We start from the raw sequence: 20005 nt of genomic DNA, 5'->3' as shown, positions 1-20005 counted from the left end.
AGGGTTCCTGGCACTGTACATGGTGCTTTGGGAAAGTGGTACCCTTCAGCCTCACTGGGTTGGTACTGTTACTATACCCTTGTGAACAGTGAGGGAAACTGAGGCACAGAGAATTTGGAAACTTCCTTGGGGTCCTACTTCTCTGTCATAAGACTTTATATGAAACTATCATTTTATCCCTATTTCAAAATAGTGCTGCCATTCATCATTGGCCCTTAGGAAAAAATCTGTCACAATATAGGTGAGGAGCTTTCTCTTCCCCATCTAATAAAATGTAAACAAAATATAAGCTGGTTTTGGAGGGCTGTATATCCACGAGCATGCTGTGTGTCTGGTGAGAAATTCCATAAAATGAAAACGGAGATTAATGTTTCAGATACATAGTTCCTTAATTATAACTTTAATTATTCATGTAAAACAAGTAAAATGACCCCTGACAGAGACATAAATGATTTAGGTAGAATCAAATATTCATGAGATGATGCTGAGTCCCTGGGTGTGTCCTAAAAGATAACACTCAAATCTCTGCTTCTGTCTATCTGAACTGAATGTGTGTCGGTGGAATTCATAGCAGGCTGAGAATAACCCACACTATTTAAGACCCTACCAGCCACATGCCTGGACACTGCTGGACACAGGCCTGTATGTTCTGGCACTGGCCTGCAAGACACATGGAGATGTAGAACACATTAAGAGGCATTTTATAATAGCTCTGTACTCATCAGTTAATACCCATAAAACAATGTGCTCAACTTTGTCGGGGTGTTCTGTGTAGCATGGATTAGTTGAAGCAAGAAGGAACTCCAAGATAAAATTTAAGGCCCATGTGGTAGCAGAAAGGTCCAGCCTGTCTGGAAGAGTTAACCCCAAACAGCTGTACAAAGGTGTTTTTATTGATTGTTACACAGTTCTTTTTGGGTAATGTAATTCTTCCTACCAAGGTCCTATCTAATCCGTATGTATTTCTAAAGGCCCTCCTGACTTCAGCCCTTTATTATGTATCATTTGCAATACACAATGATCCAAGATCCTCAGGTGTGCCAGAGGCATCTTGTGCCCAGAGTCGTGGAAAGCTGCAAACCCCTTCAGCAAAAAAGTTCTGCAAATCACAGAAAGCAGTCGGTGTTTTCTGCAAAGATTCTTCCCTGTTTACCGCAGTGATTCTTCAAGGTCAGAGTCCTTCAAAAAAGCAGCCATTCACTCTAGTGTTTACCCCAGATACAGGGACCCTGCTAAGTTTCTACAACACAGCTTCCTAATAATTTTGATAATATTTTTCCATTTTGTGACAGGACATGTGCCCCTTTTAATGTTTTATAAGTAGATAAAGCAAACAGGAGCTAGTGAAATGTCTTGGGTCTACATGTTTGCCTCACAAGTATGGGCATCCGATTTTGCATGCCGGCACCTATATAAAGCCCAAGTGAGATGGTGTCTTCTTTCAGTCTCAGTGCCAGGAGACAGAGACAAGAGGAGTCGGAGCTCACTGGCCTTCTAGCCCAGCCAATCATTGAGCTCCAGGTTCAGTGAGGGGGGTCTATCCCTTCAAATAAAAAGAGCTATTGAGGACAGCATCCAACTTGGACCTCTGTCTTTTATACTCAAGTATGTGTATACCCATGTACACATATGCTCACAGGAAACATATACACACACACACTCAAAAGGAGAATACTTTGTGATACATACCGATTACATTAAGTTCAAATTTCAGTGTGATTAAATGGCATGTTTGTGCAATGTAGGTGCGTTAGTTCATTCCCATATGGTCCCTGTAAACTTCCACCAAGTTTCCATTGGAGACACAGTGCTCTGCAAAGCCTAAAATATTTACTAATGGCCATTAAAGGGAAAAGTGTGCCGACCTCCATTCTAAAGCACACCCCAAGCAGGGCAATGCTGGAACAATGCCATCGTTTGTTTAATTGGCACAAGCAATGCTTGCTTTTAAACTTCATTTTATTCTTTAATGCATTGTCCCGCTAATTGAACATTTACTGTGTATTTTTCAAAAGTTGGTGAACAAGTGCCTTTTGAAAGCAATAATAGGGGGATTTATGTGATCGGGGCTCCTTCTCTTGCTTTTAATGCTTCCTTTCCCTAGCAAAGCACTGAAACTAATTGCCCTGTTTCAGAAATGGGTCATTAGTCTCGTCCCTGTCTTTTATGTGAACCTAATTTTCATGCAGGATTCCTGCATGAGGCTCTGACTGGGATCGCGTTCGGAAGAAGAGACAATGAGAACCTGAGTGCCTTCCCATGGCTTACACAGCCTTGCCTTTTGATCCTAAGCCAGTCAGTGTATCTCTTGGCAGCTGCCATGTATTTAGCAGCCAATGAGAATTTGTTAAATGAATGAATGAATCAGCTTTAGGAGGGCGGGGAATGGAAGTGAGACTATAGCAGTTGTAAAACTGAAATACTTTTGTATACTTTTAAATAATCCCATTCCCTTTGGAAAATCTAAAGTTTGTGGGAATAGAATCCATATGATTCTTGAGTTCTTGTTGCTGGGGTTTGAGAAGGAAAACTATATTTTTAATATTTAGGGTTCTCATTGGTCGAGTCCCAATTGGGCAGTTGGTGCATTTATTAGACGTACTATCAAAGCATGGAAGATGAACCGCTTGGAGGCATGTGGGTGACCCCCAAAAGTATGGATGCTGACCTCCCCTAGTGGAGCATACGTATAGTTCCCACTTTAGCTAATCTTCCATTTACTATGCTTCAGCACCCTTTGAAACCAGGGAGCCGTGTGTCATTAGGGCAGAATGACATATTATTAGCTGGGCCCAGAAAGGATCAGCTGGGTGCATAGGAGCAGGTCCAATGATAGTACTTCCGTGAGGGAACCCCATGGCCAGCAAACCCCATCCCCACAGCTCTTCTGATGAAGGTGATTGATGGCTGTTAATGCTCAAAGGAAAGCACCGCACAGGAACCAGTTGGTGGTTCAGGAGCGCTCCGTACCCTCAACGCCTTCCTTTGCTCAAGCTGGTGATTTTGAATCATCTTAGAGGTGTATGGGGAAGTCATTCACACCATGGTGAGTCGTGAACTCAATCGAAGCAGTAGAATGACCAGTGGTTTGAAACTCACTCTTTTTCTATTCTCTCTCTCTCTTCCTGTTTGACAGTTGCCATCCTTCTGAAAGATGATTATTTCGTGAGTGGCGCTGGTCTGCCTGGCAGATTCAAAGCTGAGAAGGTGGAGTTTCATTGGGGCCACAGCAATGGCTCCGCTGGCTCAGAGCACAGTGTCAACGGCCGGAGGTTTCCTGTGGAGGTAAGAGACCTGGGAACCCCAGGATTCCCACTGTTGGCTGTCGTGTCCTTACTATGGTCATTCTGCAGGTTAAATGGACATTCCCTGCTTTCCTTTCTCAGGAAACCCTGTGTCTAGAGCATGGCAAAGGGCTCCCCACAAGACTCAGCTTTGCTCTGGAGGAGAGCCATAAAGAGTCCACGGACACAGTAACTTTAGCCGGCTCAGTGATGTCCGTCATATTTTTTCCCTTTTGACACAGTTTCTCTTCTCTATCCATTTCTCAAGCCCTCTTTTCTGAAGGTGACATTTTCTGTGACGCAGAGAAGACTTTGCTGTCACTCTTTAGAAAATGGCAAGGCTGTTGACATGAAAAGGACTGTAGAAGCCTCTCTGAGTTGTGAACTTCTTTGAAGGGTTTGTTTTGTTTTGGTCCCTTCCAGCTATTGGGACAGAGGATGTGACCATTGATGGCATGAACCTCTGTCATCTTTTGTTAGGTCCCATGGTGACACTGCTTCATTCCTCCGTCATTTTGAGTCCATCTCTTCATACATCCAGGGTAGTGACCAGAAGGCCGTGGTTCAGATATATGGAGTTGGGAAAGAAGTTCTGTCGTAAACAGTCTCTTTTATCAATGTCACCTGGTACAGCACGTGTATGGCAGGCCTTTTTTTCTTTCTTTCTTCATGTGTTTGAATTTTATTCTGTTAGGGTAACCTGTGCCGATTGGCTCGCTTCCCATGTGCTAAGCCTGACAGGTTTGTGGCACATCTCACTAGATGTGGTAGTCTTTGGTTATGTAAAACAGGGAGTCACTGTGGAAGCTGGAATGTTTTCATCCTAGGAACCGGATTGCAGAGTATCATTTTCAGCTCACAATGTTTCTCAGTTTGCGTCCCGTTTGATAGCCTGATAAATATTTGAGACCTTCTTCATAATGAAAACACATGTATTTCACATGTATGTGTGTGACTTATAAAGTGTTAGGTATATTACCTAGCTCCCCACGCCTGTTTATTAACCTTCTACAAAGACTTGACCCTTGTGTGAGAACTTGTGCACATCGGGAAAGGCATGGATATCTCCTCCGTGGAGATGCTTTTGAGGATAAATGGGACAGTGCATTCCACGCCAGCTTTTCTTACTGTAGTCTCACAATGCAGACCACTTTAGATCCCAGAATGTGTGAAGCTTCCACCCCAACGGTGTGTGAACAGTTCTGCTGGCTGCTCTTGGCGTCTGTTCCTTTCCCTCTGTGTGGGGATTCTGCAGAGCCTACAGAAAGCCTCATTCCTACCAGGCAACCCTTACTTTAGTCACAAGTTAATTTTCTAGAATAGCTCATAGAATTTAGGGAAACAGTTACATTTCACTAGTTTGTTGCAAATGATATTTTAAGGGTTCTAGAGCAATCTGTTAGAGAAAAAAAAATAGAGAGTGCGTCTGGTATGATCCTGGACATGGGAGCTTCTGATGTCACCATGAACCAGTTCTTATTCAGTCTTTCTGTGTGCCTGTTCCTTTCGCATTCTCCAGAGATCCCCTAGTCCCATGCCTATGAACAGTCGTTTTCGGATTTCATTAAAGTGTGAACAACACTATAGAAGCATGTACAGAAATGTCTGCGCTAGTGCCAGGGGCTTAAACAGGACAGTTTAGCCAGACCTGTTTCTCCACATTCTTCTTGGGCTGCCTGTCCCACTTTTGTTCATGGACAGAGACCAGATCCTCCTGGTGCGAGGGTTAGTTGTCCTATCAGACATTGAACAGTTTCCTTAAGGGCAGTTCCAAGACATAGTGTCTGGCAGAAAGGCGGTTTTAGACTGGCCTTGTAGGAGGATTCTCATTTCTTTTCTCTAGAGAAGCATTCTTTGTTTTTTTGGAAGATCAGAAGCCAAGAACTGTGGATGGAACATACACATGCATGGATGCATGGATGTACACATCCATGTATACACTCACGTGTATCACAGTGTCACCTGCACTGACACATAGACTCCCCCGGAGACAGCAGCGATAGCTACTCTGAGAAGATGCATTGTGTTTTCTCTTGTTTGTTTAATTTGCAGTGCCACCCCTGTTCTGTGTGCCCTTGTCTGTGGCACTTCCTCTCCTGGTCACGTGAATTACACGATTCTGAGTACGGTTTTGACTTAATGGGCCTCCTGCCCTGTGCAAGGGATGAGTCATCTCTTAGAAGTAATAGTTTTTTTTTTAATATATGGCAAACTTGCTTCCTAGAATCAAACTTAATATGGTGTTTGTAAGTATGGGCTTTCCCTTCTGGTCTTGTCCTGTCCGCTGTTCCCCTTGTCCCCCATCCTCCGATTGCTTCCCATGGGCACTGGGAGTTGAGGAGGTGATTTGTGTCCTGCCAGCTTTGCTCTGAAACCTCTTTGTCCCAAAAGTGGGTTGCCATTCAATTGGCTCATGGCTCATTGGCTCATGCTCGAAAGTTTAAAAACTGTCTGGCTTGGGAAATCATGTCTGTGGAGTAGGAAGGGTGTGACTCATGGGACCCCTCTGCAATCATACCCTTCAGTGCCAGAACAGACCCTCCTGCCCACACTTGGCTCTAGATCAGTGTTCAGCTCACCTGCAGTCACACCCTCTAGTGCCAGTACAGGCCCTCTTTCACACTTGGTTCTAGATCAGTGTGCAGCACAGACCTACATTTTCTTTGGAGGCATTATGAATTTTGAAAACCATTTAATCTTCCCATTGCTTCAAGAGTGCCATCAATTGCTAAAGGAATAAGCTATGGTACTTCTGATGCCCAGACCTACTGTGTGCTGAAGTGACTTGGGTCCTTTGCTTTTGAGTGGCATCAGGTCATAAGCCTGCCTGTATTAATGGGGTTCCTCATGCCCAACTGGCTCATAGCTTGATTTCATAAATTGTGATAACATGTTGATGTTCTTAGTGGTATATTTGAAGGTTCTTAAATTGCAGGGATTAAAGGCAATTGGATCCAATTTAAGTGTAAAATATGCACGGGAAAGTTGTTCACTTCTGTCTCAAATGTGTCTATAAATTTGGTGATCGCTTTTCGTCTCATGCTCATTATTGACACTCGTTCTTCCCGGTGTTTCCATGCTGTTGGGACCCCAGAGTCGGCTCACTTCCTTCTGCACTGAGTGGGAAAATGCGGATGTGTCTATTCCTGGGTCTAGAGTGAGAAGAACGTTTATTGTAGACTTGAGGGTGTAAACAGTCCTGAGAGGCATCTGGAAGAGTTCAGTCTGAACATGGCCAGCAGACCTTGGGAGTGAGAGAAAGTGAGAGAGAAATAGAGAGAGGGGAAGAGGGAGGGAGGAAAGAAGGAAGGAAAGAGGACGGGAGGGAGACCAGGAGCCAAGGCATGAGCCACTGGATCAGGTGAAAGAGACCAGATAAGCATGTGGAACAAGAAGACACCAAGCCAACGTAGCTGAGTTGTATATGGGTGGGAGACAGAACCCCAGCAGAACCTAGGGTGGGGGAGGGGTGAGAAGTGCAGGGTGGAGATCTAGGTACTGAATGATTTTGGGGAGCTAGCCAGTGTCTGCTTTGATATGTTAATAGGCACCCCTGTTAGCCATTTGTTCAAGCTTTCCTTGAGACCAAGTAAACTTTCCAGCATTGTTGAAAATTTGATCTACAACTTAGGTATCATTTTTGTGTATGCCATATATCAGGTGACAAAATATTACTGGAATTAGGTCAGAGTTTGGGTACTGGCAGCTCTAGTAAGTCCTCAAATGGCCAGTTCAGCCAGTTTCACTCAATGTCACAGACTGGGAAGGAGAACAAAGAGGCCCGTTGAATGGTCAAGTCCATTATCAAGGTTCTGATATGAGGTCTGTGTTTGTAAGTTAGGCAACAAAGTGCTACTCCTAATGAAGCTGTCCTGGTTCAGGCGTGGCTCTACCCCTTGCCGCTGTCGTCTGACTCCAGTTTCTCTTAGCAACTGTGGAAATGCCTTTCAGGGAGGTGTCGTAGAAATGGCTCAGTTGGTATAGTGCTTGGGACCTGAGTTTGGCACCTAGGACCCAGGTGAAAAGGCCGGGTATCACGGTGGCCTGCTTTTGGAACGTCAGTGCTAGGGAGGCAGAATCTGGTAAATCCCTGGTGATCCTGTCTAGCCAGTTGAAGGTAACTGGTAAGTTCCAAGCCAATGAGAGACCCTGTGTCATAAAACAAGGTTATTAGTTCCTGAACAGTGACACCTTTGGTTGTCTGGCTTCTACATGTGTGTCTATGTATCTGCGGGCACACACACATATAGGTACCGAGAAATCTTGTTTTGGGGAAATAGACTCCCTGTCCGGGGTTTGCAGCCTTTTCATTCTCCCTAGTGTGTAGTTTCTGAGGAAATTCCAGCATTGGGGAGAGCATTGTTTTAATAATCTGATGTCACGAGTGTCACATGTGTGAACCAGTAGCGCAGCAATAGCGTGCACTGGTGGAATTGGGCCGCCCTTCACCCTGGTGGCATCCCTGTAAACACGTCTGAACACTGAGTTCTTGTTTCCGGTGTTGATTTAAAAAGTGGCCTACCTTGCTTCTTGAAATGCAGCTCAGCCCTGGCAATTTCAACCACTCCTTCAGGCTTCCACCCTGCAGGCTGAATTTCAAGCATTGTCCCCTCAGAACCTGGGCCGACTCCCCTGAGGGTAAACTGTAACAATGCCAGCCTTGTAGATTTTGTTTCCTCCCATGATCTTTAAGGTTAGCTATGGCTTTTTTGGCATGTGCAGTTTAGACCTGTCTCTATTTTCCTGGCCAAAATCCTGGATTTTGTCTCACAGCATCTGTACTTAAAAACATCAAATCTAATAGTTAACTATAAAGTCATTATACAATCCAGTGTTCTTCAAAAGCCAGCTATTTTTCTCTGTTTTCCTTACCTCCCTCCCTCCCTCCCTCCCTCCCTCCCTCCCTCCCTCCCTCCCTCCCTCCCATAGTTAAACTTAGAAAAGCAAATGGGAGTGACTGCCATGTTCTGTTGGGGACAGGTAACAGACCCATCAAGTGCCCTCTGTCCCCCTGCAGCAGCTTCCCTGCTAACTGAAGATGTTCTGCCTTAAAGATGCTAAGGACACACAAGTAAAGCAGGAAGCCACAGTCCCTGCCGGTTGTGGTTGGTCCTGTAAGGAACACTGCCTAACACACAGAGAGCAGTTGCATCACACCGCGTTTCCTCTAATAATGGAAGTTGGAGTGAATTCAAAGGAAAACCTCCAGACAGAACCTCTGAGAGCTCCATTAAAGTGGAGGTTCATTGCGCGCTGTTGTCTATGGTAATTAAAATCGTATTCATTACAAGAAGAGTTTGCAGGAGCTGTTGATTCAGATGTACTGGTGCTTTATGAGTTGAAGTCTTCAATAAGTTTAAATGATCCAAATTGATCGTCTGCCGCCTTTCCAGCTAGATTCACAGCTGGTTTGTTTCAGTTCTGGTTAGAGCATCTTGGCAAGTAGGGAGAAGCAAAAGCGGTCTTCTCCACACATCCATGTACACATTACTGTATGGCACAGGGTGGCAATTCCTTATCTCCGACTCTGGAGGCCAAATGGTTTAGAATCTCCATTAATTTTTTTTAAGGTTCTTGATTGTGTGTAGGGGCGTGTGTGTGTGTGTGTGTGTGTGTGTGTGTGTGTGTGTGTGTGTGCGCGCGCGTGCTCCAGTTGATGCTCATATCGCGGAAGCTGCACCTGAATAGAATACCCATATTAAATGGAAATATACGTTCTATAAATACTTTCATGTTTCCTCACATCAGGATTCATCACCAACTAAGTTTCTACAAAATAAAAATAGCCGAAAAATTCTTTTTGATCTCCGAGAGATGTCTGAGACTGGTGTAGACAGCACAGGGGATGTCTGTGGTCTGTGGATAGTTACTATGGTTGCCAAGACTGTCCAGTTAAGCCACTGCCAGCTGAGCTGCCTTAGGGTGAATGTCACATGAACTGTGCATTGCTGTCCTGAATTTTTAGGGTCTGCATTAAAAGAGATAAGAAGCAACAGGTGATTTGATTAAAACTGAACAGTTTGTTTTATGCAGATATTTATTATTTATTATAAAAGCTATCACAATCTCATTGATTTTAATAAAAATGTTTTATTTACCTTAATATTATTCCAGTATAAAACCAACTATAGAAAGTTACGATTCAGATCCCCTGCATTCTGTTTTGAATACTAAATCTTTGAACCTCACTTTATCTTTTAAAATATCTTGTATAGGTGTGTCGGGGGGGGGGGCACATTGCCATGGTGTGTGTATAGAGATCAGAAGGCAAGTTGAGAGAGTTTGATCCTTTCACAGTGTGGGTTCCTGGACTCAAATTCATGTCATTGAGCTTGGCAGCAAGGTTCCTTATCCACTGAACCATCTCGCTGGTTCCATTTTAAATATTACAACAGCACATTTCTGTTTGGACAAACCGCTTCTGTATTCCACATGCCCGCTCGTCTCATGCAAATTATGGCTCCTCAGTGCAAACGCGTAGACTTTCAGGTTCTCAGCCTCAGTCATGGAACTAGGTCAGAAGTTAGCCGGAAACCAGTGGAAGCTATTCAAGAGGAGTTTTCTGTAGTAAGTAATTTGTCGTTTTTCCTCTTCTAGCAAGAACAGAGAAGGTCAAAGGACATAAAGTAGCAGCCATTGTAGGCTGAGCAAGTTGAAAGTTCTGATTCACAACCCAGCAGTTACTGGTCGTAGTGGAATGTGTCCTAAACGAATGCCCCATGGCTGCTGTTGCCACAGGGGGCAAGTGCAGATATTCGCACGGCGTATTGGAGAACCTTATGTGTTTCGCTATAGTAACCTTTTAGATTTGGCAACCATTTCGCTTTGTCTCAAATCCCATGTACACGCTTTAACTCTACACGATTAATTATATTAAAATACCGATAGATATTTACAGTTCTTCTGTTTCATTCTGGGTTATAGCATCTGTATTACAGACTTCAACTGCAGGCATCCCAGAATTGATTTCTTCATAAGCTTTCTGGTTTTTCTCTTTTTCTCCTTCACAATGTTTATTCCCAGAGCTTTGAATGGTGTTCTTTTCAGAATCCTTTTCCAACCTGAAAAACTCAAGTAAAGCTAGCTGGAGAGACCTTTGTGCTATGATGTGGAGACCTCTGGCAGCCTGATCACATGTATTGTGAGTTCAAGTCCAGAGGATTTACTGGCATGAGGCTCACACCCCCCCTACACCCACTTTTATTGTGCCCTGTCAAAACTGAAGCAGAAAGGCTTCAAGTCATCTTAAATCTAAAGCCTTTAGCTAGTTCTTTAGTGCCCTCGCCACTGGGAAGGGACAGTCAGGAAGATTTATAGGGAATAGAAAGAAGTCCAGTTTGAAAGTCTATTTCCTCTCACTCCTTTAAGTCCCTGGCACAGAAATCCACAGCACCCCTGAATGGAACAGGAAGGACATTCTGCAGGCTTCCCAAACTGGCTTGTGCGCCTGTGGTGTGTTCAGTGCAGACTGTGTCCTGGGAACATTTACGGGGTTATATGGACGCTAGCAAGGCAACTGCGGCCAAACTCAGTTATCTGTTAAAAAAACGGAATTTCCTCTCTTGAATGTTTGATGATGTCTTAAAAGATAAGGACTTTAAAAGGCAGGTTAATATGTGGAAGATAACTTCTACATCCCGGCTCTTACATTTGGATTACCCCCCACCCCCGCTTCTGATTGTCTTCATTAAAGCCTGACAGCGCCACTGGAGGATGGCTAGTGTTTCGGGGACATTTCCCAGTTATCTTTCAGCATTTAGTATGCCAAGATCACGGGTGACTTGGAACAAACTTTCCAGTCCTCAGCCACCCCTGTGCTTGTTTCTGCAACTGTATCTGCCTCTCTCCTGCTCTGTTTCTTTGTCCCCATATATCAGCGGGATAAGCCTGGGCTAGTATGCTATAACTGTGTGAAACACACCATATGTCTATTCCCTGGATTCTTGTCTTAACCCTCTTTATGGAAAGTGAGCTTTAGTCTCGTATATTTACAAAACTCTGCAAAATATCTCCTTCTGTTAGTCGCTTGATAAGCAGCAAATGTGTAGGACATCTCAAATAGTTCAGTGCTGAAACCTGCTTCGTTTTCCTTTAACCATTTCACTGAGGACCTCCCAAATTCAGTTGCCGCTAGGACCCTGCGTATTTTTATGTCCTATGGGGCGGGGATGTAAAGCTTTTGGGGAAATGCTTCCTGGCCCTTCAGAAGGGAGCTCTCCCTGACTCTGTGGAAGGCTTGGGTGGATGGATGCACTGAAATCGTCTCCTTTTCCTAAACTGTGGATGGTGGATGGTGTTGGTTCTCTTGGAGGCTTCACCCATCCCTCCGGAGTCCTGGGCTTGGGGATTTCACTTCACTAGGTGCTGAGATCCTAAGGCCGGGGTGCGCCGAGAATAATTGCAGCACAGCTTCTAATCTAGAACACACACACACCCCCAAGAGAGTAAAGAGGGGCAGCGACTGGAGAAAGAGTTACCCTCTCCAGGGAACCTCTGGCCTTGTAGCACGGGTGGGATGCGAAACTGTTGACAGGTTGTTCTCACCAAGAACAACAGCGCTACTGGACGACAGTTTAGAGCGAGCTCCTGCCCACAGTGGAAAGAGAGAAACTGGGAAGTCGGCGCTCAGAGCTCCATGGGAAGATGAGGGTTTACTTTCAGACATGAATGCTTGAAGCAGAGGTAAGGTGTTGAGATCAGCACTTCAGACGATATGGAGGATAAACGTACCCACTGCAGGGAGACAGCGTCAGCGCTCACTTGGATAATAAAGTTTGTATTTCTTGATTTTTTTTTAAATAGGAACAATATAAGGAGAAAAATCATGAATAACTATCCAATCTAGTCATCAGGTCTTTTAAGGGGGGCGGGGGGGAAGCCTTTAAAATGTCTGATGATAAATTGTTCCCATTCTGGTTTCATTACACAGTAAATGTTACATGCTGAAGAACAGCAGAGCACAGAGAAGTGTCTATTAAACCTAATATTAATAAAAAAAAAAAGAGGCCCCTTTGCAGGGTGGATTTGAGTTGATAGACGTGGAATATGTGGAGCTGGCTTATTCTGAAACGTGTTCAAAATAGGCAGCACACAATTTAAGGTGAGTTGACTTAAACTTTTTAGTCCCAAGAGGGTGTAAAAATGATAGGCATTCATTATAAAGCTAGCTTCAAGTCCAATTCTGGTCCCTGGGCAGGTGTGCAATCCAGCTCTTTCCAGGATGGACCACAGCATCCATGGTGTGCAGACAGCTGCACCTCTATACTTGGGAAGTGCAGTGGAGAAGCAGACATTTGGCATCTTAGATGTAGCAAGTACATATTCTACATGCAGTGTCTTATTGGAACAAAATCCACTATCAACAATGGGACAACTTGAATTCACATCATGATTGCTTGAGTTTCCTCCACACATTGACTCATATTCAATCCATCCATTTCTTTTTTAAAAAGATTTATTTTTATTCTTTTCATTTTGTATGGACAGGTATGCATCTGTATGTACACATATGTACAGTTGCATATGGAGCTGGAGATAGCATTTTCTTCTATCTTTTTTGAGACATTCTGACTGTATAGCCCAGACTGGCCTGGAATTCACTAAGTAGACTAAACTCATAGAGATCCTCCTGCCTCTGTCTCCCAAGTGCTGGATTCAAGGCATACATCAACACTCTTAACAACCAGGCTTGTTTTTTGGAACAAGGTCTCCTATTGGGACATGGCTTGCCAGTCACGCTGGGTTGTCTGGCTGTCTTTGCTCTGGTGTGCTGGGATTTGGTGGTGAGCCACCTCTCCTGCCTTTTCCTTAGGTTGTAGGGCTAGAGCCAGGCTCTGCTGCTCTGCTCCTGCACAAGCGTTTTACTGACTGAGTTCTCTTCCCAAAGGCCTTGCTTTAAACCCTTGAACTGCATCACATTTCTCCTTTGCTTTAAAATCTTTTATTAGTTTCCAGCTATGGTAAATACATCAGCTGTCTTTTTTCACCTTCCGTGATCTACTTGCTAATACTCCTGTTCCCCTCCTGTCTCTTGAGTGTGTCTTCACTTCCCTTTTGTTGATATTTCTCTGATTCCAGAGTCTTCTCTGCCAGCTATGTTGCTCATTCCTGGCCCGACCCCCACCCCCACCCACGAGCACAGCATCGTGTGCTCTCAGCTCTGTCACTTGCTTTGCTGTCCCATGCTTTCAATTTTTTCGCAATACCCATCACTTTCTGAAATTACTTATTGATTTGTTTACTTGTTTATGAACTCCCTCCACCATTTGCACTGGCTGCAAGTATTCTTTGGGGCACAAGGGGGTCTGTCTGTTTGCCACTAAAGCTTGGCCCAGCTAAGGAACACAGTCCCATAGCAGGATAAGTAGTAATACATGCTAAGAAGATGACATTCCTTTAATGTAACCTCTTCTTGTAGGCATACTGGTTTGCAAAGAAAAAAAAAGCAAACAATTCCTGATAACGGAAACTTTTAATTTATTCATTTAAAAGATGTTTAAAGAAGCAAATCTTTCCTCTATTGTGCCTCTTATATGAAGGATGAGAAAGCCCCAAACAAATGAGTTTTCATGTAAACACATTCATCTGCTTCAAGACTTGGGGGAGGGGGTTGGTCCTGCAGCCCGGGAAATGCTCTTTTTGAGACCTGTTCTTCCAGAGGATGGCTCTTCTATTAACAGCCATCACATCTCTGCATCAAGACAGATTGTTCCAATTAGTCGGTGAGGTTCAGATTTGTGGGAGCTGTTGATATGTACATGAGCAATTACTGCTGGGGAATTAAAGTGTGTGCCTGTGGGAATTTTAGATTGAGATTAGCACTTTCGGGAGCTAAGGCGGAAGCCATGAAACTGGCGCGCTGCTATTCTTTGTAAGAAGATGCTCTTGCTGGAAGGGTTGGGAGGCTGCAGTTTTCTCTGCTCAGCTCCACCCTGTGTGCTCCCAGGCCATACCTTCCTATGGATTCGCTTGGAACCAGGCCCCACACAAAGCCCTTGGACATGTCAAATCACTAAAGCTTGCACTCCATTTAAACTCCAGGCATATGAGAACTAAGAGAAGTGAAGTTAACAGTAGTGAGGGTTTATAGCAAAAGGAAACAAGCATTGATTATTTTGTATACTAAACTTTGTCTGGCTTGTGGAGTCACTTGTGCACTTGGTTCACAAGGATAAGAGAATTGGAATTTGAGGCTTTGTCTACTTGAGACAAGCTGAAGTCATCTGAGAGGAGCCTTAGTTTAGAAATACCTCATAAGATCAGGTTCTTTGCAAGCCTGTAGGGCATTTTCTTAATTAGTGGTGGATGTGCTAGGGTCCAGTCCATGGTGGGTGGGGCCAACCCTGGGCAGGTGCTCCTGGGTTCTATAAGAAAGCAGGTTGAGCAAGACAGTAAGCTTCAACACTCCAATGGCCTCTGCATCATTTTCTACCTCCCTGTTTGAGTTTGGGCTGACTGCTGTCAGTGATGAACTGTGGTGACGTGGGATGGCCTTCTGTATATGTGTTGCTTTTATTGGTTGCTAAATAAAGCTATTTTGGCCAATGGCTTAGAAGAGTAAAGCCAGGCGGGAAATCTAAACAGAGAGAGGGAGAGAAGGAGGGAGGGCAGAGTCATGGAAATGCCACATAGATGGCCAAGTAGAAAAATGCCAGAACATTACTGGTAAGCCACAGCCTCATGGCAATGCATAGAATGACAGAAAGGGGTTAATTTAAAATATAAGAACTAGGTAGGAGCCGGGCGGTGGTGGCGCATGCCTTTAATCCCAGCACTCGGGAGGCAGAGGCAGGCGGATCTCTGTGAGTTTGAACCAGCCTGGTCTACAAGAGCTAGTTCCAGGACAGGCTCCAAAGCCACAGAGAAACCCTGTCTCGAAAAACCAAAAAAAAAAAAAAAAAAAAAAAAAACTAGGTAGGAATACACCTGAGTCAGTGGCTAAACAGTGTTGTAATTAAAATTGTTTTTTAATTATTTGGGTGATTATTTGCGTCTGGGTGGCTGGGAACAAAAGCACAGCCACCGTTTACATAATGGCACCCAACGTGTGGCATGAGCCTACGAGCTTAGGATTAAGAGTCTATCTCTGGGTTATTATTAATTGTGCTGCTCTGTGATAAGGAAGTGTAAGAGCAGTAAGCCCTCTTTCCCAAGATGCTTCTGGTCATGATGTTTCATCACAACAATCTTAACTAAGACACCTGCCTCACGAAGAAGAAGAAAGTAAGAAAGAGAAAAAACACAAAATATGAGTGTCTTACTTAATTTCCCTATTGGCATGATACCACATCCTAAAAGAAGCATATTAGGGGAGAAAGGGTTCATCTCTGTTCAAAATTTCTCAGTGCAGTTCATCATCACGGGTGGGGTGGGGGTGGGGTGTCAAGCCAGAAAGATGGTCAGAAAGCCGAGGGCAATGGATGCTTGTGCACAGCTCACTTCCCTTTTTATAAAGTCCCAGAACAGGGAATGGTGCCACCCACAGTGAGCAGCTCTTCAATTAGCATCACCCAGATAAATTCCTGGATACTAGAGCTCATCGCATTGGCATTTGAGATTAGTTAAGGCACTGACTTAGTCCACCCCTGCCCTGCTCATTCCTCATTACTGATAAATGAAGGCAAAAACACTAGTGGCTTGTTGTTGTTTCTCCTATATCTTTTATGGGTATGCTGTTCTTCTCCCCTATAGTCAGGTGATATTTCCCGAGTTTACTATACTCTCACAATAAGAATAGGGTCTGGATTCAAATGACAGCAGGTCTGTAGACTGTGGATCCCACACTACTTTTATTCCATTAGGCCAGTTCCTGAATAGTTTTAAGTTCACCAAGTGAATCTCAAAAGTATCAGAACGTCCGCCATGTGAGCAGAGATTTGCCTGCCTATGCTAAGCCAATCTGAAAGAAGCAAAGCTGAGACTGTAGCTACAGCATGTGTAACTGCATTACACGTTACGTTTGTGTCGACTGCCTTAGTCAAGCTCATCAGATGATGTTGCTGTGGTGTACAGAGCATAGGATCATGGTTGATCAACTGCGTTAGCACACAGTCCGGGCTGTCTGGAATAAGACACTTCCCTGGGAGGGAGGGCCCAGATTTGATATGAGTGAGGGTATGGAACAAGAACAGCAAGTGTTAGATCAGTAGACACAGTGGTTCTATTTTTGATGGCAAGTGAGCTTGCCACATTTCTTAGGAAAATGATCAGAGTAAACTGTGTTGGGAATCGTAACAGATTTGAACGATTCTCTTAGAACAAAGCAACTTTGTTTTATGCACCTGTGATAACTAGTCTTGTTTGTCGTCCTGACACACATGGAAAGAAAAATGCTCAGTTGAGAAATGTCTGAGTTAGAGTGCCCTGTAGATATTCCTTTGGGGTATTTTCTTGATTGGTCATTGCTACCGGAAAGCCCAGCCCACTGTGGGCAGTACCATCCCTGGGCACTTAGGTCTGGGATATATAGAGATGGTGTGGCTAAATGTGAGCCTGGATGTCTGCCACTAAGTAGCATTCTTCCATGCTTTCTGCTTCAGGTTCCTGCCTTGGCATCCCTCAACGATAGACTGTAACCTGTAAGATAAAGTAAACCCCTTCCTCCCCAAGTTGCTTTTCATCAGAATGTTATGGTCACAGTGGCACAAAGCAAACAAAACCAGCAGCCTTAGTAGAAAGAGTACATAGAGAAGTGGACCATACTGAGGAATCTAGCTGCAGATTCTCACACAGTTCCTGTAGAAGGAAGCAGCGGGCTGTGTCCCGCCACCCGGCTAGCTTTGCCCAAAATAATTACACGGAAACTGTATTCTTTTAAAACACTGCCTGGCCCATAGTTTCAGCCTCTTATTGGCTAATTCTCACATCTTCCTTTAACCCATATTTAGTAATCTGTGTAGCACCACGAGGTGTGGCTTACCAGGAGAGATCTTAACCTGCGTCCATCTCGGAGAGGAGAAGCATGGAGACTCACTATGGCGACTGCCTGAAGCATCTCCCCACTCCTGCTACCCCTTTTCCCACAATTCTGTTCTGTCTACTCCGCCTACCTAATTTTCTGACTCTTAAAGGGCCAAGGCAGTTTTCTTTATTAATTAACCAATGAAAGTAACATAGACAGATAACTCTCCTCCATCAAGTTCCAATGACGTGTGCTAGTCCTGAGCTTAGTGTCACGTGATGGAAAGCAGAACCTTTAAGTCTGGAGTGTTGCACAATGGTTATAGTTAATTGCAATAGATTATTTTCTTAAAAATTACTGAGAAATTACATTAGGTGTTTTTGGTGGCTATTTTGTTGGTTTTTGTTTGTCATTGCTTATTGCATTGTTTATTGCAGGTTTTGTTTATGGGTTAGGGTATTATGCTTGACCAGTCAATGCTTAGGCAACTACTCTACCACAACCATACTGAAAGCCCTTGGAGAATACACTTTACCCGTCACGAGAAATGATAGGTGAAGTGACAGGTTTATTAATTAGCTTGAAGTCATTCTACAGTGATGTCCATATGTCAGAATATCATGGTCTATTCCACAAATAGAAGTTGTGTAACGTAAAGCAATATGTAGACTTTGGTGACTTATCACTATAATATCAAGCATTTGGATGGTGAGGCAGGAGAGTACCAGGTGTTACTTCCAGACAGGGCTGGCTACACCGACATTTCTAGGACATCCAGAATTACAGAGTATGAACCTGTGTCAGGCAAGTAAATAAATAACAGATGCTAAAAGCACATAGCGTAATAGCAATTGAGTTTTGACTTGATATACCCAGAACATGTACATATGCTGTTTTTTAATCATCATTTATTTAAGAAATTCTTCTACAGAAGCAGCAGTTAATTAACATCCACTGCCTCCGTTTTTCAGTTGTGTAAGAGAGGTCATTCTGATAGATATCTCTAAAGAGCCTAGCGTAGGTCTGAGCCAAAGGAGTCGAGGAAACTAATAGTCTGCCTTCAGGGTCCCTTTTGCCTTTACCACGCAGTGCCTGGCTGCTGGCGAGACATCTCTGCATTGCTTTGAGGGAGGCTGAACACTACCAAAGTGAGTCGACTCCTAGCCCACCTCACGATCTCCAAGGATTTTGAATATTTTCCCAGTCTTTCTGAATCACTTACTTTCTTATTTCTATCTTACTGCATTCGGTAGAATGTTTTTCACATTCTAGGGCCGGGGAGGGGGGGACAAAACAGAACAAATCTAATCTAATATCATTTCTAAGACCTTATTTTTTTAGTCACAAACAAGTAGAAAAGTAGCATGCGAAAGCATAAAAATAAAATTTCCAAATTCTTTATGGCCTTTTTATTACCAAAGTCATATCTAACATGAGTTAAAGGGATTATGCTTTTCTTGAAAACATACAGAAATGCCAGGAGGCCACACGTGATTTTCTAGGCCTGCTTTCACTAGTAGATGGAGTCTTTCATTGCGGGAGGGAGCTGCCTGTAGCCAGGCTATGTCAGCTACAGCTTCCGGAATTGGAGTTAGCAGTATGGTCAGTGCCAGTGGCCATGGGGCCATGGAGCCAGCAGGCTGCAGCCAACAGATCCCATCACTGCTGCTTCCCCATGGTGGGGTTCTGGGCTATTCTTTAAAATCGTTCCCCTTCTGTGACTGACACCCAGCGCTAATGGCTCATCTGATGGGACTTTTGATGGGAATTGCTACAGTGCTTTGTTGGATGCCGCATAACAGGCCATGTGTAAATGTTGTGTCTGCTTCTGTGATGTAGATGCTTCCATCACTGGTTGTCATTTCCTCCGTCTTTGTTAGCAGCATCTGGTGTATCTGGGTTTATCTCTGGTGACTTAGGGCCAGGCATATATATGTGTCAAGGGGGGGAAAAGAGGGAGTTCACTGATGATGCTTTGATGGCATTCAGGGATAGAAGCTGGCCTCAGTCAGAACGTCTGACTTTACGAATGAAGCCAGAAACTTTCGTTGGAAAAGCCAACAATGCATCATTAGGTAGATGGCACACTGTCTACATTGCATTGTGTTGGCCAGCCTGGTTTATATGGCAAGTTCCAGGCCAGCAAAGCAAAAGCAAATCTTTGCTAGTGAAGGCTGTGTGTGTGTGTGTGTGTGTGTGTGTGTACATATAGCTTCTCGCATGCAGAGACCATTACTGGACCTGTTTTGTTGTGGTGGTTTTTTGTGTGCTTGTTTTTATTGACTAAAGTAATGGAGCCGCTGCTTTTACTCTTCTCTAATTGAACACATTAGGGATCTTCCATCACAGATTTAGAACTAGGTGGTTACATGGAACTGTCTTTCCATGAGGCACCTGCATGTATGGCCATTTCCCCCTCTCAAAACAGCACAGCAGAGTCAACGCTTGCCTGTGTTGACCAGGGACAAGGTAGAAGGTTCAGCAGGATTGACCCAGCAGACTTTGTTCAGTGTAAGTAGATAATGTCGTGAATGGTAACAGTGGCATTCAGAACTGGCAGGAACTGGGATTTGAATAGGAACTTCCATCTATTTGACACGTCTCATGTTCTTATGCACAAGTACGGACCCTGGTTTTGGTGATACATGCAGATTGGCGTCGGGTTTGATAGAGTCCCGGCTGGATTAGCAAATTGATTGGCTATGAGCTGCAGTGATACGCCTCTTGGATCTGAAACTCATCCAGCAGCAGCTTGAGATAACAATCCAAGTGGTGCTTGTATTTCAGAGTCATTTTGTATATGTCCTGGAAGTGGGTTTTT

At 44.1% G+C, this 20005-nt stretch overlaps 1 protein-coding gene across 2 annotated transcripts in view; it reads left to right on the top strand.

Moving 5' to 3' along the window:
* The window catches only part of Ptprg (protein tyrosine phosphatase receptor type G), a 660978-nt gene that overhangs the window by 383584 nt on the left and 257389 nt on the right, over positions 1–20005 (top strand). For both annotated transcript variants that reach the window (XM_038349433.2, XM_038349432.2), the window contains exon 4: positions 3137–3285. In XM_038349433.2, coding sequence (XP_038205361.1) covers positions 3137–3285 — 149 coding nt within the window. The remainder of the gene's footprint in view (positions 1–3136; positions 3286–20005) is intronic.

The sequence above is a fragment of the Arvicola amphibius genome, chromosome 12 (assembly GCF_903992535.2).
Source record: "Arvicola amphibius chromosome 12, mArvAmp1.2, whole genome shotgun sequence".
Lineage (NCBI taxonomy): Eukaryota > Metazoa > Chordata > Mammalia > Rodentia > Cricetidae > Arvicola > Arvicola amphibius.
This window is presented reverse-complemented; position numbering and strand designations above follow the sequence as displayed.